We start from the raw sequence: 12,568 nt of genomic DNA, 5'->3' as shown, positions 1-12,568 counted from the left end.
CAGGACCTGTTTCCTACTGGGTTTGGGGGAGATGAACTCCCACCAGGAGGGGTGAAAGGGCCTTTAAATGATACAGCAGCCAAAGTTCAGTGAGCGGGCCTTTAATACAACTTCAACATACAAAATACTGTACAGTAAAAAGACAGGACTAGAAAACTAGAGCTTCCAGTAAAAAAAAAAAAAAGCTCAAGTTTCATTTTTAAATTGAAATACAGAATATAAAAGCACTAGGTATGAAGTTAGAGGAGGCTGCAGCTCCCTCGGGGATACCGCGCTCCGCAGGCACACGCAGCCCCAGTAAAACCACAATTGCTGTGTTAGACCTGCTGTTCATCCGTGGTCAAGGCTCTGTCCTGGCCTCGTCCCTGCCGCAAGGGTCCTGGCTCGGTGCTGGACAGCAGTGGGACAGTGGTGGGCTCCGGCCTCCCTGGGGGCTGCTGGCCTGGCCTGGGCCTGTCCCAGGAGCCCCTGCCACAGCTCAGGGCCTGGGCAGGGCTCAGGCTCAGGGGCTGCATCCTGCATGGAAGCAAAGGCTGAAAACCTGTCTGGGACTCCAGGGAGCAACACAGAGTGAAGCCCCTGGCTCCAGAGAGCCTTCCTTACCTTTTACCTCTGCATGGGCAGCGGCAGAGCCGTTCAGCTGCTGCCCCTCCTTGGGCACACCTGGGGCAGAGCAGAGACCAGTCTCAGGTGGAGAGCCAGCTGCCCATGTGCTGGTTTCACACAGGCTTTCCTGGCTGGGTTAACCCTCAGAATGCCTGCCAGCAAGGCTCTGGCCAGTGAACCCACTTCCCCCCATTTTTATGATTTATTAGTGATACCTCTTGTTTAAAAGCATTGGCTCAGGCTGAGCAGCACGAGGGTCACTGAGACTAAATGCGACTAAATGCGCCTTCACTAAAAAGGGAACAAACAGCTGCACATGAAAAACAAAGTTTGCAGGCATGGGAGGCAGCACAGCTGTCTAAACTGTTAAAACATACAGTGTTTTCAGAAAAGTAACCTGCAGATCCAGCTATACTTAGAGACATGTTTACTTTTTTTTAAAAAAAAAAGGCTTCAGGAATCTATATAGCATGGAGAACAGGGGCTACTACCCCTGTCTACTGTGCACGGTGCCAGCCAAGGGTCCCCCAGCCCAGCCCCTGTCCCTACCTGCTCGGCCCCGCATGGCAATCTCGCTCGTCAACCGCTCAAAGTACTCGGGCAAGTCAGCGTAGTCGTCCCCGTAGGAAATCACTTTGATCCCTTTGTCCAGCATGTTCTCACGGAGCTTCTTGAACTCATCCACATCCCCCCTCCGCACCAGCATGAAGTGCTCCAGGTCTGACTTGTGCTTGACAGCCTCTAAAAACAGGGCCTGAAACGTGGTGTCATCAACTGTCCAACCACAGCCCAAGAAGAGGAAGGACTTATTTTCATACAGCTTCTGAATCTCTCGCTTTAAGAAAGGGAAAGATGTTCTTGGTCAAGGTGAGCTTCATCCTCACAAGAGACACACCTGCCCTATCCCTGGGGAGGCTCTGCAGAAATGCCATCCTTCAGCAAGTGTGGGAGTGTGACTGTGTTTACAGGGGTCTTAGGATGAGGGAAGAGACGAGGATCTGACTTTATGTTTTAGAAGGTTTGATTTATTATTTCATGATATATATTATATTAAAAGTATACTAAAAGAATAGAAGAAAGGATTTCATCAGAAGGCTAGCTAAGAATAGAAAAAGAAAGAATGAATAACAAAGGCTTGTGTCTCGGACAGAAAGTCTGAGCTAGCTGACTGTGATTGGCTATTAATTAGAAACAACTAACATGGGCCAATCAAAGATCTACTTGTTGCATTTCACAGCAGCAGAAAATCATTGTTTATATTTTATTCTTGAGGCCTCTCAGCTTCTCAGGAGGAAAAATCCTAAGCAAAGGATTTTTCATAAAAGATGTTTGTGACATGGGAGGTGTTCCAGCACCTCAGCAGGCCAGGGAATTCACCCTCCTATTTCCCATAGCTAATGAATTCTCCCCCACCCTCTGTGAAGCTCAGGCAAAGCCCAGCTGAGCTGTGCCTGGTGGGAGCTGCAGCTGCCCAGGCTGGCCCAGCGTGGCTCACCATGACCTCAGTGTTGCGCAGCACGTTCTGGTAGCCAGCCGGGTGCAGGACGATGCCGCTGGGGTTGGTGTAGACGCCGTGGATGTGCAGGACACTGAGCTTCCTCTTCTCCTGTGCCCACTCCAGCACCTGCACAGCACAAACCCACAGCAACGTCTGTGAGTGCATCACGTTGGCTACCACAGCACTGCTAAATGTAACATTTTGGGGAAGCATTCCAAAGAGGCTGCTTCTTCCTCATCTTCTCATCTTCTCCCCTCCTTCAGCCTCCACACCATGGCCTGCAGCCACAGCCTGGGGTGCTTGTTTGGGTTAACACTTCAGCTGGCTGGTGACTGCGATGAGAAGACTGAATCAAAATGCCAGATTGACCAGAAAAAGGGGAAAAAACTACAAATCCTCTTTCAGCATGTTTCTCAAGCCTACCAAGTTTTATTTTGTGGCCCCTACTGGCTCTGAGGGAGTCACTGGCTGAGCTGACCTCCATTTCAGACAGCTGCTTCTGAGGCTCTCGGTTTACTCCTGCAGACCTCAGCTCGTTTAAGCTTGCAATAATTAGAATGCTTACTTGTAACACTGTAAGTACTTCCAGCCATGTAGATTAAGAGGTCACGCAGGAAACATGAAGCACAGAAATGAGAATGAAAAGAGAGCAAGGACTGCACAGGACACAGACAATGAGGGTGTTTAACATACAAACAGAAGGATGAGATGCTCCCCACCAGAAAAACCTATGATGGAGAGATGAGGTGAGCAGGTGCAGAGCTCAGGGTTTCACAGCCTGACTGGGGCAGGAGGAGGGATTTTTGCATAAAGAGAGTAGCTCTGAGAGTGCAGCAGGAGGAGCCATTCCAGGAAGAGGACATGGGGCAAGAGGGGAGCCTTGAAGGCTGTAGCCCTGAACGCCCATCACAAAAAGCACTGTGCAGCACCTTATAAAAATAAAAAGTTCAGCTTTGCATCTCGCATGGAGTTTCTCATATGGGCTGGAAACATCAACCCGAGCCTTATGTGGAAGCAAGGCCAAGCCAGAAGTTTCAAGGACAGAGATCAAAGGAATAGCAGGCTTAAGGACTCCTCCTGAGCACTGGATGGCAGCCAGCAAACCAGCGTTCCAGAAAGGAGTGTTCCTCCTCATTCCTCTGCTTGCTGCCCTGGACAGTCAGAGCCTCTGCCTGGAGCTTGTCTGCCACCAGTTAAACCACTACAATCAGAACAATGCCCTCAGGCAGCATGAGAGCACATTCTGCACCACCACAGACCCTGACAAAAGAAATAATCATCCTTTACCTTCTTTTCATCAGTCAGGTCAAGAGACTCAAGGTGCTTCCCTTGGTGTGCTGCATACAGCTCCAGCAGGTTATCAAAGTTTGTGGTTAACACAAGGGCCCCATTTTCCATCAAGTGAAGCACAGACTGAAGCAGCTGCTTCCCAGAATCTTCCATTTTGGATTCCAGGTCATCAAACACCTCGTATAAACAGTCCTTGAAAAAGGTTGAGCGAACGTTGCTTGTGCGCTGAGAAGGAGAGAAGATTGAGATCAGAGCCAGCCCTGCAACACCTCACACCAAATGGCCCCGTGAAAAACTGCCCACATTTCCCAACACCCTGCAAAGCTCTGGGTCCTTGTAGGGCAAACACAGAGCCTTGGCTGCACCAGGGTGGGTGCTCTCCTTCAGCATAGTCATAGGATCACAGAATCCCAGACTGGTTTGGGTTGGGAAAGACCTTAAAGCCCACTCTGCCATCTCATCCCACTCTGTGCCATGGGCAGGGACACCTTTCACTATCCCAGGTTGCTCCAAACCCCTCCAGCCTGGCCTGGAACACTCCCAGGGATGGGGCAGCCACAGCTTCTCTGGCCAATCTCACCCCCTTCACAAGGAAGAATTTCTTCCCAATAGCCCATCTAGCCCTGCCCTCTGGCTGTGTGAAGCCATTCCCCCTTGTCCTGTCACTCCAGCCCCTTGTCCACAGTTTCTCTCCATCTTTCTTGTCAGCTCCCTTCAGGTATTGGAAGGCCACAGTTAGGTCACCACTGAAGCCTTCTTCTCCAGGTTTAACAATCCCACTTTTCTCAGCCTTTTCTCATAGAAAGGTGCTCCATCCCTTTAATCATCTGGGTCCAGGTGAAATACCCAAAACCCACATCCACAGCAGGGTTATGTCTCAGGCACCTGGCACAGTAAGTGCACCTGTGGTTCCTTGTACACAGAGGAATTGGTGGGATGGGGGCACCATTACTGGAGAACTAAATCTGGCAATTTCCAAAAGCCAAATCCTATGCTCAAGGCAGGTACAAGCACACTGACCGGAGACAGCTTCTGAATAAGGTCATGGGCAACATGGACCAGGTTCTTGTCTTCATGAAGACACTTCTGGAACCTTTTGCTCTCCTCATCTTCCAGGAGATCAAAGTCAATAGCAGCATCCAGGAGGGCCTGAATCAGCCCCTTCCAGGACTTCAGTGCTGGGACCTGGGGAGCAACTGCAGCACTAATTCCTGTCCCAATCACCAACACAAGTTCCCGAGGCTTCTTGGTTTTGAGACTTGGCAACAGCTTCCTGCAAAAGAAGAAAGGAGCACAGCTGGTACCACCATGAGGGGAAGGGTGTCTGGGGTGGTGGCACACACAGACTGAGGGAGAGGGAGGTACCCTGTGCCTAAATTTTGTATCAAATATCCAATGGGCTCTCTGATAAACAGAGTGTGAGAGGAGCAGCTTGGTATCCTTAGAGGACAGCAGGCAGCTGCATGGATCAGCAGCACAAATGCTCCCAATACAAGGTCCCTAATTACAACATTTTGGGAATCAAATCTGTTACCATGATGGTTACTGGGGAAGTCAATGATGCCCTGGGGTGCTTCTGCAGCAAAGCTAATCCACTAAAAATCTGGAATAAGGGAAGTCTATTAATAAAAGTTACATGGAGGGCTGGAGGGCATGGGAAAGGGGTGGTGAACACGAGAGAATGAGACACAGACGCTCTGTGTCCCGAGATAAAACGTGTGTCAGATCCCATGCAGGTCAGAAATGTGACCTGGTTTAAACAAGGTGCAGAACAGGGCCCTTGAGACAACAGCCCCACTTATGCCAGCACAGACAAAAGCAAGGAAGGCTTCCTCCTAGATCTGCCCTGGAGGGGCCCAGCCCCAGTTTGCTGAGGAACCCCCTCAGCTGTACCAGCAATCCCTTCCCTGTGATGCCTGCAATGTCAGCAAGATGCTCAAGGCCAATTTTTTAGAATATCCAGATGATACAGAGTCACATGAAAGGGCTGCAGCGCTGTGTTCTCCTTATTCCTCCTCCCCTCCTCCCTGTTTTCCTGGCTTTACACCTGCACAGATCTTTTAAATGTGACCTTTAGCATTTATTAAGCAGATGTGTTGCTCTTTGCCTTGCCTTGCCTGGTGTCCAGCTGCTTTCTGCAGCAGGGATCTGCTGCAGCTTCCCAGGATTGGAGCAGCAGCCTGGGAAAGCAACTTGTATGGAAGAAATGGGCTTTATCAGCAAACACGTGATATTTAGTGAGAAGGGGAGAGGAAACCAACACCACACAGATGGAGCTGTGCCTTCCCTCAGCCCCTGCCTATGAAAACAGACTTGTTAACCCTTTCCTCGAGGAGGGCTTCACTGTTACTGCTGATAAACAAGGTTTAATTTTAGGACTGCAAGCCTCTTGTGAGGAATAAACTAGTATTCAGGCTAATGAGCTAGTATAAAAACACTATTGGAAATACAGGGACTGAAATCCAAAATAATAACAAATAACCAAGTCTTAATGTCCTGCATGCCTGCCCTTCTGATAAATGCACTTGTTTCTACCTTGATATCCTGAGCAAGGAAAAAATTGTCTTCCAGCGTCTCTTCTGCACATTCCAGGGTCACAGATCAACCTCGAGACCATACAGTACTATCCTGCAGCCCTCCAGAACTTGCAAATAAATCAAATTAGTGGGAGACAACCCCCCAGCTGAATTAGGTGCTTGTTCACAAGAACTTTTGAGCCTGCAGCAGCCACAGTCTCAGTTTCTGGCAGACAGAATTATCCACCAGTCAGATTCCACTCACAGAACTGTAAGACAGCCTACTTCTAAGCACCAGGAGCCTCAGAGTGAATTATTTAGCCTTTACATGCAGCTCAACCATACGAATTTGAGTAACTCTGTCCTCCTGGAAACCACCACCCAACTCAAGCGAAGAAGCACAAACACCATGTCCGACCTGACACTGCGAGTGAACAGGACCATGGAGACAGGACAGCAAAATACAGCTTTGAGAGCGACCCCATCCCCTGGCTGAGGGTTAAAACCAAAAAAAAAGTACACTCTGGGTGTGAAGGTGTTTGTTCCACAAACAGCAGGAAAGCCCAGGGCACGGCCAGAAGCCAGCACACAGCTCTTGGATCAGGAAACAAAACAGCCGCGGTCGCCAGGGGTCACAATCCTTAAAGAACAATGCGAGGCAAAGGAAAAGGCTCTGGTTAGAACAAATTCACTGGAGCATAATGAAAATTACCTGGGCTTTTTTGCAGGTGGCATTCCATCTTCCAACAATGTTTCCTTGCCCAGGCTCACCGTAGAAGCCATCCAGTTTCTGTAGCAGACAAATCACCAAAGCGGAGTCACTGCACATGGACACCACCACAACAACGAGGTTTTACAGATCCAGCTTTGCACAGGTGGATAAATCTCAGGTTTGTTATCGTTCCAAGATCACCTCTGGGCTGAGAATTGCATGTTTTTGTCTCTGAACTTTGTCCCACAGTCTCATCCTCTTCCTTAACCTCTTTTACCATAAAATCCTTGGCTGTTTTTCCCAGGTGTGATTGCCTCAGCAAAACACACTTTGCCAGACCCTTTGTTCCACCTCAGCAGCTCGTTTTCCCTGAGAGCCTGGATCTTGGAGCAGCACTCCCCCCTTCCCCACAAGGCCTGTCAGCAAACTTGCTGCTTGGGAAACAGTGGGAGGGAAGAGAAGACAAAGAGATTTTTGTTGGCTCCAAAAACCCACGGAGAGCATTTCATTCCCTGGTGATGAGAGAAGGATTTCCCAGCCCGCCATGAGTCTGCAAGCACTGGGAAATGACCTTAAAGCCCACGGGAAGGAAGTGCAGTTTGAGAACTCTTTCAACAGCCCGTCACATAAAACACAAAAGCTCTGCCAGCACGCAGCACTCTCCCACTTCTCCAAAGTAAGTCTATGAAAAGGAAATGAAAATTCACAGAACTGTCCACTCTCTTCTGCTTTTTCTTTGCCAATTGTAATGAAGAGTCCATCAAAAACTCTGTTAGACAAGGGCTTTTGGCCAGAGGAAATGCTGAGGAAGAGCTGCTGACCCAAAATCACTGAGTTTTTGCAGGTTTTGCCATCTCAGAGAGATCTGAGGGTTTGTTCTAGAGATGACATGCTGTGATTGCTCCCTGGCAGCCCAGCAGGTGACAACGGCAGGTCTCTCCAGGTAGGACCTGCAAGTGCTGGCATGGATCATGTGAGAAATCAGCCAGTATTCTAGGAAAGCACCACCCTTCAGTGCTGGACAGGGCAAAGTGACACTGTCAGGAGCTCAGATTGGTGCAGCCTTTACCCTCTGACCCCTTCAGAAAACTTTATACAATGGCATTATGGATTGGTTTGGGCTGGACAGGCCCTTAGAGCTCGTGTCGTTCCACCCCTGCCATGGGCAGGGACACTTTCCATCACATCACCTTCTCAATAATAAATCATTGTACCAACAGAACACCTCAAAGAGCTGTTTTTCATCCAAAGAGCTGGTTTTCACTACCTACATCTTGAAACATTACTGAACACTGCTGCTCATCACTCTAAATAATCACCTTTTTATCTTACTGGGCCCAGATTTTGGATAAGTGTCAAAGGCCCTTAGCAAGTGAGGAATCTCCTGTTTTCCCCCCACTCTGTGCATGCCAGGCAGGGCTCCTCCATCACACACTCTTGTGAACATTGCACCCTGTATTTTTCCAACCCACACTCAGCCCAGGAGCTCAGTGCTGCTCTGACAATGAACCTCTGCAGCCTCATCACCTCTGAATACCTGCAACCTGTCAGGTGAACTGTTTTGGGGGGTTAACATCTCCAAAGACCAAAGTGACTCACAGGAAGACAGGAGGACCTGCTGGACACAGATCTGTCAGATTCACCATCAAATCCCTGCTGAGTGGATGCAGCCAAGCACAATCAGGATAAAGGGGGAAAGAGCCCCTCTTTTTCCTTCCTAGGAGGGTCCCATCTCTCCTTTTGGATTAGCTGATTTTTCTAGAAGGACAGGCTGCTTTCACAAAGCCAGCCAGATTTTATTTAGTGGTGCAAAGATGCTTTAGATAAGGCAGGCACTAACAATAGATAACTGGAGTGTTTCAGAGGGAAGTTTTGAGCTGCTGCTGGTGCCAGGTCTGCCCTCAGCCCCTGTGCAGAAGCAGAGCTGCAGCTAAAGGTAAATCCTTCCTTGCTTTTTAAATTGGATATAATTTAAGCTCATAATTATCTTTGCATTGTGAATCATCAGCTGAGGCTCGAATATCAAGGTTGTTTGTAAACTCCCACCTAGAACTCCCCTGTTTGCTTCCACCTGCCTCAGCACTGCTCCCATCTCACTCACCCTGCACATTCCCGTGCTATTAACAGCAGGAATGGAGCCATCAAATCAATTTTAAGTGCCTCTAAATGACATTTCAAAAGCAATTTTAAACTTAGGAAAAAACACCTTTTGGAATTATAATCACCTTTTAAGCTTTTCTGATATAATGACCTTCAACCTTCAAGTCTATTATTCAGTGCAGAGAGCCATAAAGGAACAAAAACCCATTATAAATACAGCCTAGTTCCAAAAAAGTTATTACAGGTTTTAAAAAGAATTCATGGGGATTCAGCCAAGAAATAGAAACCTCCAGTTTTTAGTCCTGGGGAGAAACTCTGCTTGCTAGAGGGATGGATTGTGCTGGCACAGCTGAGGTAGCCAAAATTAAATTGAATTACCTCAGAGCATGACACTGCCATGGGAAAAAACCACATCAGGTACTGCAGGTTCCCCTGGGAACACAGGTGCCATGGAGGAGAGGGAGCCACAGGCACTCAGAAGATAAGAAGTGTCTCTCCAGCCTTCTTCAGACATTGGGAACTTTCCAGCTATTTAGACTACAGGGAGCTGAAGACTATAAACACAACACTCCATGGATTCCTGGCTCAGCTGCCCCTTTCCTCTGTCCCAGCCTTGTCCCCATCACTTTTATCAGGGTTGAAAGAGACTCCCTGTGTGGGTTTGCTGAGTTCTTTTTCTCCCTCCACACCACAGAAATCCCTTAATTTATCCTAAAGCCTTCCAGACTTCAGCTTTAAACTGTGCCCAAGTCACTAAAACTGGAGAAACTCAACCACAGCAACTCCCTGTGTGACACAGACACATCCAGCTGCAGAAATGTTGGAAATGTGAAGGTGTATCCCAGGTAAAAGCAAACACCTGAACACCACGTGTGTCAAACGCGGCCGAGGTTCACACAGGGTGTGTATTTACAAAACCCTCTCTGCAGCTCTGTAAAACACAACCACACCATACAGTCAACACCAGAGCCCAACCTGCAGAACCAAAATGGGGAATTAATACAACATTTTCTCCCCCACCTCATGGAGAAGTTGCTGCTGACACCATTTCCATGCTCAGCACCCAACACACAACTAAAGCTATACCTGGATGTTTAAAAATGAAGCCAAGTGATCCAGCACCACGCTGGAAGATGGGCTCCTCCAGAAGAGCCCCCACAAATTCCCAAAAGAGACAAGTACAAACCTACCGCTCATCCATTATTTTCAGCTTCTCTGAGTGCTGAGAACTGCCACCAGCAAAGATGTCACTACCAGCTTCTCTTTCAATTCCGCACTTGAAGGTGTTGGGATAAGATAGTGTAAAAGCCACTTTGTTTCAGCTGAAAGTTGAGCTGTCCCTGGCCAATTCCCAAGCCTACCCCTCCACGTGGGAGCTGCACTGGATCTGGATCAAAAGCATCCTAGAAAAACACAAGCTCCAGGGACAATGGGACCGAGGACAAGCCCTACTCCTATCCAAGCCACAAAAACACAGGATTCAGCCTCCCTGGACGCGAGACAAAACACACCAGAGGTTTTTATTCAACGCTGTGATTCTCCACGTGCTTCCCAATGGCTCCATGAGCAAGGAGAGGCAGTGACACAGCAAAGCCTGGCGGAGCTCTGTATCCCACAGACCCCCGCTGCCTTTCCAGAACCGACTCTGCCGAGGGAAGCGGGGAGGGGGGATCACACCTTCGGCTCTGCTCGAGCCCTTACCTGTGCTCTCCGTTGTGCCCTCCTCACTAAAGCTGCGGGAAAAACAACAACACGGGCATTCAGCAGGCGGGGAGGACGCCGAAGCTCCTTTCCCACGGGGACACATCAATAAAAACCAGCTTTTATAGAAGGCGACGGCGGGGCCGAGCCTCGGCCGGGCCGCCCGCCGCTGCCGGAGGTTTCCCGGTGCCCCGGCGCACCCCCGGCCCCGCCGGTCCCTGCGCTCCCCTCAGGCCGCTCCGTCCCCTCAGGCCGGCGGCCATGGGACCACCCCCCCTGCTATGGCGGCCGCCGTCGCTATGGCAACAGCTCCCCCCCCGCTGTCTCCATGGCAACCGCGCCCTGCCCGCCCCCCGCCGCATGCTGCGCGCCCCGCACGCACCTGGCGCCGCGCGCGCGGCCCCATTGAGGAGACACTGCCCCGCCCCACGCCCGGCCACGCCCCGCCCCGCGGGACGAGTTGGCCCCGCCTCCATCCAGCCCCGCCCCGTCCCTGGCTGGCAGCGGAAGGGGCGGGGCCAGGCGTGGGAACGCGGCGATGCTCTCGCGGCGCCTCGCGGGGCTATAAAAGGCGCGGGCGCATGCGCGGCCCAGTGCTGGGCCGGAGGCGGTGCCAAACGGGTCTGTCTGTCTGTCGGGTCTGTCTGTCGGGTCTATCTGTCCGTCCGGGCCGGGGCCGCGCCCGCGCTGGGCCTGGAGGTGTTCCCGTGCCCCCCTACCCCTCAGGGCCTTCTTCTCCGCCAGCTGCCGTTGCCTGGGTTCCTGTATGTGCGACCGCGTCTCCAGCCCTATGAGGTACACGCGGTGCCTGGGCCTGGCCGCCCCTGTGATGCCTTCAGGCATATATGTGGCGGAATATATATTTGGCATATATGTGGCGGAATATATTTGGGTGTACTTAGAGCTTTCCAGGAGAAGAACTATTCTGTTTTCTGGGTAGCTGCGCACTATTCTGTACTGGCACCGTAAATGAAACGTTCATGGTGGTTTTAGGGACAAAATTAGCCTTATTTTCTCCCCCAGAACTATTTGACCCTGCCTTTCAGCAGCTGGTCTTTGCTGTTTGTAAATTCCCCAGGCACTCCTGTAAACTACAGGCTTCGGAACTCCTGCTGCAGGAATTTCAGCGTGGTGCTGCTGCTGGGTCGAGGCACGCTGTGAATCGAGCTGTGCCTGGTTAATTACTCCTTTAATAATGATTCTGTTATTGCTGAGGTAGGGTGGAGGTTGATCCAGATGGTGCTGCCTCGTGGGGTTTAGGGTTTGTGGGCTCACCCTCGCTCAGGTTCCCTCTTTGGGGTTTCCAGGTGGTGTGACTCACACAGGCAGGTGACTTGCCCTCCTGTGGGTCCTGTCCTCGGGTGAGGAGTTGATTTTTGGGGTGGTGGCAGCAGTGCAGGGGCAGGGACTAATGGGAAATGGGTCCCAGTGGGATGAGTGGTGCTGGGCCCATGGCTGGTGGTAGCCTGTGGGTCCCTGTGGGGCTCGGTACCACTCGGCCTTGGGCTTTTTCCTTTGGGATTTGGCCACCAAGGGGCCAATTGGTGTCCCCTGCTTGGTGGAGAGAAAGGCAGCCAAGATAGTGGCAGGGGGTGGGGAGGAGCCCAGTTCTCAGGGAGTTCATTGCATTTTTGGGCACAGGCTGCCCAGGTTCATCTGCTCTCAGCACAGTGTCTGAGGGTGGGCTGGGGGCCCTGCAGGAGGATCCTGCCTGCTCCTGCACCCCCAAGCTGCCTCCCAGGGCTCAGAGATGGCTTGGCTTGGGAAATCCTTGGGCATGGAGAGGTGTTTATAGCAAGGGGGCAAAGCCATCTGGGAGCCCCCCCATTTCACAAGGTTTTGTGTTTTGTGCTGCTGTGCCCTGGTCTGTTGTTTTACTGAAGGTGGTGGGTGAGTAGACATGGAAGCACCTGTGGAAGCCACAGCCAGGTGGTGGCATGGAGGAACATTGTGTCCAATGGGAGCTCTTCAAAGACCTGTGGGACACAGTGGTGGGGTGGGCATGGAGTCACCAAAAGTCTGACAGGTGCTGGTGGGTTTTGGGGGATCTCCTGACCTTCAGCCCTCCTTCTCAGGAGACTCCAAGGTCCTTGGGGGTGAGGAAGCAAACAGCAGTGTGCTCAGCAAGGAGGTGGATTCAGTCCT

At 50.9% G+C, this 12,568-nt stretch overlaps 1 protein-coding gene across 2 annotated transcripts; it reads right to left on the bottom strand.

Annotated features, from left to right (window-relative positions):
* Nucleotides 1-85: 85 nt before the first annotated feature.
* Nucleotides 86-10,723, bottom strand: FAM118B (family with sequence similarity 118 member B). 2 transcript variants are annotated; one of them, XM_077190025.1, is made up of 8 exons: nt 10,424-10,723; nt 6,623-6,700; nt 4,415-4,667; nt 3,392-3,619; nt 2,102-2,230; nt 1,156-1,441; nt 604-663; nt 86-533 (listed from the first exon to the last, which is right to left on the bottom strand). In XM_077190025.1, the coding sequence occupies exons 2-8, from the start codon at nt 6,691-6,693 to the stop codon at nt 331-333; spliced, it is 1,230 nt and encodes a 409-aa protein (XP_077046140.1). In that variant the 5' UTR covers nt 6,694-6,700; nt 10,424-10,723; the 3' UTR covers nt 86-330. The 2 variants fall into 2 exon arrangements, with proteins under 2 accessions (XP_077046140.1, XP_077046141.1); XM_077190026.1 differs by having other exon boundaries at nt 355-516; nt 10,424-10,722.
* Between the last annotated feature and the right edge of the window lie 1,845 nt (nt 10,724-12,568).

The sequence above is a fragment of the Agelaius phoeniceus genome, chromosome 23 (assembly GCF_051311805.1).
Source record: "Agelaius phoeniceus isolate bAgePho1 chromosome 23, bAgePho1.hap1, whole genome shotgun sequence".
NCBI classification, from domain to species: Eukaryota; Metazoa; Chordata; class Aves; order Passeriformes; family Icteridae; genus Agelaius; species Agelaius phoeniceus.
This window is presented reverse-complemented; position numbering and strand designations above follow the sequence as displayed.